Source organism: Adiantum capillus-veneris, chromosome 14 (genome assembly GCF_014529385.1).
Source record: "Adiantum capillus-veneris isolate H3 chromosome 14, ASM1452938v2, whole genome shotgun sequence".
In the NCBI taxonomy this organism is placed as follows: Eukaryota; Viridiplantae; Streptophyta; class Polypodiopsida; order Polypodiales; family Pteridaceae; genus Adiantum; species Adiantum capillus-veneris.
In genome coordinates this window covers 156249547-156254316 of record NC_140944.1, presented here as the reverse complement: position 1 = coordinate 156254316, position 4770 = coordinate 156249547, and the positions used below count along the sequence as shown (strand labels likewise).

The following is a 4770-nucleotide window of genomic DNA, read 5'->3' as shown; positions in this document are numbered from 1 at the left end:
GTTGTGTAGATTGCTTAAAGAGCACATACTACCAGCTAACAATGTGATGCCAGATTCCCGAGATGAAGCAAGAAAGATTTTGCGAAACTTGGGGATGGATACAATTCTATCCACGCTTGTCCTAATGACTGCATTCTTTTCAGAGGGGAATACATAGACATGGAGAAGTGTCCGAAATGTGATTCCGAAAGATATCGAGTAGATCTCCACGGGACAAAAATTCCAACGCTACTGTGCGTAGAGGAGAGTCTGGTTTTCTTGAGGTGGATTTTACTAAGAAATGGAGTGGCCTAAGAGACACTTTCGTACTACCCGAGCATTGTGAACAAGTAAGTATGTAAATAGTTAACATCCCCCTTTTACAAGTTATGTGCTTGAAAGCTCTCATGTAAGTTATGTGGCTCTGGCAGGTAATATTTCATCCTACAAAGTCTACATCAAACTGGTGGTACGTCATAGAGGTAGCCCCTTGAAGTGCAAGGACGTATGAAGGCTACCATGTGCCAATCACAACGGCATCAATGGAGGAGATCAGAGAAGATGCTCAATCAGAAGCCGCTGCGGTGGTGCCAAACGAGCATCAAGATGCTACTACTCTATATGGGGTGCATGCAGAGGAGCTACAAAATGAAACAGAGGATATGTGTTTAAACGGAGAGCTCTATATAGATATAGGAAGTTATGCTGAGTTATGCGAGGATGAGAGAGAGATCTCTTAAAGCCACAAATATTGTATTTGAACAATTTTGCTCCGTGTTGTAAAAGCTCTGGCTCTCTAAGTACCTTCCATGGTGTATAACGCTCTTTTCTACTCGCGCTCACATCTTTTGATTGAAAATTCTGAGTTTTCGACTTGCCTCTTCTATCACTCAATTCATTGCGTCATTGTATTTATATGCGTCATTACGTCATTGTATTTAATGGTCTTTGCGTCATTGTCTACTCTATTCATTCAATATTAAGTTTAAATATTTGTGTGTTTAATGCAGGTATGGATGATGAGGAGTTTCTTTCTTCTTTGTCACCGCAGCAGAGACAGTGGTACGTGGAGCGTCATCGCTCTGGCGCATCATCGCGCGTTCCTACTCCATCCGCATCTCCCTCTCTTTCGGAGCATTCGGCGCGCTCCGAAGCTTCGGCGTCGACGAGACGAGCTTCACACTCGTCTAGACACCGGTGCTCTAGTGGTGGCGGTGGCGGTTGTTGTGGGGATTCCGCCACCGATGCCTCCACATCGCCTCGTGTTCGACGAGGCTCTTTACCCTTCCCTTCTTTGCCCGCCCCCACACCAGCCACAGCATCGCCATCTACGCCAGGTTTTGCATGGCTGATTGTTCCTAGCAGCTCACACCTCTACCTACTTCGCCAGGAGCCACCCCACTCGACACTCCTCGCTTCGGGGCCCATACGCCGGTGGAGACACCTGACGTCCGTACCTCCATTGACACGCCGCTAGAGACCCCTGCCGGGACACCCAGGTTCACGCGTCACCGGCCAGAGGGCTTGTCTTACTCCGTCGACTTCAGCGGCGGCATCATCATGGATGATGATGGCAAGAAGGTGATCTCGCGCATGCGTGGTCTTTGCTCTCAGCTGTTTAGACACTACATACTAAACAAATGGAGTGAAGTACCAAGTGATTTAAAAAACAGAGTCATCAGCATACTTCATGATGAGTTTCCCTTTCCAACATGGGATCAGCGCTTCAATGAAGACCTGATGAAGATTCGAATGCGCGAATACTGCAAACACAAGCGTTCCGAAGTGCAAAAAGCAATCAAGAATGGGTGGAACAGGCCAGATTGGCTGGCCAAAGAAGATTGGAAGAATGCGAAGAAAGTGGAAGCAACAAAAGGATACAGCCAGAGCGCGAGTAGAGGCAGGGAGCTCGCACCACTTGGGGAGCGGTGGATGGGCATCATTTGAGGCCGATTTTGTAAGTGTTTTTGCATTGCTCTTTATGTTCGATAGTTTAGGGTTTATGAGTTTTTTAATTCTAACATAATGAAATCTTTGTATGTTTTGAAGTGGTCGATGACAGGACATGATCCCACACCGTACGAGCGCGAGTACACAGGCAGGAAGGGCTTAAACGCCCTGATGGACATTCTCAGTTCTTGCAGCGGCATGGTTAGTATTAGGGTTTACTCTTTTCTATTTTTTGTATTGTTTTATAAATGTCGTTATATGTTTATACTTACTAAAAGCTGTCTTATTGTCTTTTTTTGCAGAATCCGACAGATACGCCGCTTGGACGCGATGAGACGTCTGACTAGACGACCTCAGTTTAGCCGTAGCTAGATAACATTAGTTTAGGGTTTCTCATAGCTTATGTTTCATGAGACGGATTTTATACGTCTTTTTGAACCATGTATATTATTACATTTGTCACCGGAGTTCCTTTTGCCAATCAATTCTTTATGCCTATGATGTTGTACAATTGTCATTATTACATTTGCCAATCAATTCATTTTGCCTATGATGTGTACAATTGTCAATTTTGCAAACAATGCGTCTTGTGGGTGACTATTTTGGGTCTATTATCTACCCTTGCACTTTTTTTAAAAAGTGAATCAAGTGCAATATGGTTGATGGGTGGAAGGGCATTCAATGCCCTGTCACCAAAAAAAAAATCTCTCGAGCGTCGCTATAACCGTCGCTATTTATGGCTCTGTAGCGTCGCTATGAGCGTCGCTATAGTCTTCTGTGTAAATGTCGCTATAATCGTCGCTATATAGAGACGCTCATAGTGACGCTCATAGTGACGCTTATAACGACGGTTATAGCGACGCTCTCATAGCGACGGTTTTAGCGACGCCGGGGGTTATAAAAACCCAGTGTATTTCCGTCGCTAACAGCGTCACAAGAGCACACAACCTCTTGTAGTGGGACTAGCTTGTAGAGCACTTTGAGAGCCACCTATTACACTTCCATTCTTGCACTTTGAACCCATCATCCTTGAAAGGCCCTATAGCAGAGCACCCTTGCCCACATAAGCCCCACAACCATGCATATTTGGATCCACCTATGTGCCCTTGACCTTCATACTTGCTTTACCGCTCAGGCAAGCGCAAGCGCCTATTGATATCCATAGCTTTGCTTTGCCCTTTTTGTAGCATGGACTCGCTTCAACTGTACCAACATCTAGGTGGCGCGAAACTGCTGAGCTGCCCATAAATATGCCGTTGTGTGACCATCAGCAAGGCATAGTAGCTTGCGTAGTGCATAGTTTATCCATTATGGATAAGTATGCCTCGTGTGACCACATCCTAAGTGATAACTATACATTGAGTGACCGCTCCCTAACGGTATGGTCACGCGAGGCTTAGTTTTTCGTAAGCCTCAACCAGTTCTGACCATGGCAGGTAGTACGGACCCTTAGAGGGTGATGGGCAGCAACAAGTAGAGGGAGAGAAGTAGACAGGCGCAGCAGGAGAGAGAACAGTTGAATTGATCGGCAGCTAACAGGGATAGTTTTCGAACTATCCTTTTTTTTTGGCATAGTTACATAAATGAGCCGGTGAAAAATTGCTTGCATCAGAGCTGGTCGAGCGGTGTTACTAAAAACTAAGCCTCGTGTGACCATAGCCTAAAAGAGTTGGACCAACTTCCAAGTTCCAAAAGTAAACTAGTTGGGCGCGCACAGGATTCAAATTTTAGTGATGATGAATGCACAGGGGAGCCCTGGCGCAGCTGCTGAGCAGAAGAACAGGATTCTCCTACACTAGGTCAGGTTCACACACACCGTCACACTCACACTTCCCACTTTATCCTGTGAACAGATTCCTGGTATGAGTGTAAAAAGACAGTCACAGTGTGTGTGTGTGTGTGTGTGTGTGTAGGGTGTCCACTGTCACTGTGTAGTAATAGGTATATGTCTTTTGAGCAATAGACAGTCACTGTTTGTTTGCTGTGTGTTGCTTACACAGAGCAAACACCCCTTCATTACAGCTGCTTCCTTCCCCCCTTTTGTCATTTCTGTGCACTCTCTGTCTTGCACCTCACCCCTTCTAGATTTTGAATGGGTGCCGCTGCCGCCGCCGGCGCTGTCACCAACAAGACGATCGAGAATGCAAAGAAGCTGGAGAAGGTTGCCAGCTGGGTGAAGGGAGGCCTTGCCTCTGCTTTCTTTGCTTCTCTTGAAAAGTGCTCCTGTATCCACCTTGCCACCACCGACGAGGACAATGACGATGCGGACGCTGGTGAGACAGACAGAACGCATCTTATGCGCTCTTGCAAAGCAGACGGCATCGCTCTTGTAGTAGAAGATGAGGCCTCTGTCCAGAATTGGGCTGAACAGACCTTGCCATTCATGAGTTCACCCTTTGGTATGGGAAGATTCACTTGATCAAGCTTTTAATTCACCCTCCTTTTAATCAATTGCAAGGTTTGGTTAATGTTGTGATCAATTCTTTATCCAAAGTGCTATTCCTTTGTCTGTCAAGTTGTATTTCTGTTGGTGGTCCTTTCTTCGTTGGTACGTCTTTTGAAGCAAGGTCACTCTAGGGTTTGGCCCGGGCATGCCATGCTTGCTGCCTGTGAATGGCACAGGCCTTTGTGTAAGGATTATCATGCATGTTTGGATGAGGTCATTTGGATTTGGGATCACCTTGGAATTTTGTATTATGAAAATCTGAATTTATTTTCTCTGTTTTGATTCTCTATTCTATCAGGCCCGAAAACCTAGCAAGTCCATTGCTTGTTTTGCCCAAGCGAGGATTAGCGTTTTTTTGTATCTATTGTATTTTTTCCTGGTTAATTTTCATAAGT

At 45.6% G+C, this 4770-nt stretch overlaps 1 protein-coding gene across 1 annotated transcript; it reads left to right on the top strand.

The window, feature by feature from the left end:
* Positions 1 to 3683: 3683 nt before the first annotated feature.
* Positions 3684 to 4438, top strand: LOC147443414 (uncharacterized). The gene has a single exon (XM_086529859.1). It carries the CDS (start codon positions 4022 to 4024, stop codon positions 4346 to 4348), a length of 327 nt encoding a protein of 108 aa, XP_086385985.1. The 5' UTR covers positions 3684 to 4021; the 3' UTR covers positions 4349 to 4438.
* The last annotated feature ends 332 nt before the right edge of the window (positions 4439 to 4770 follow it).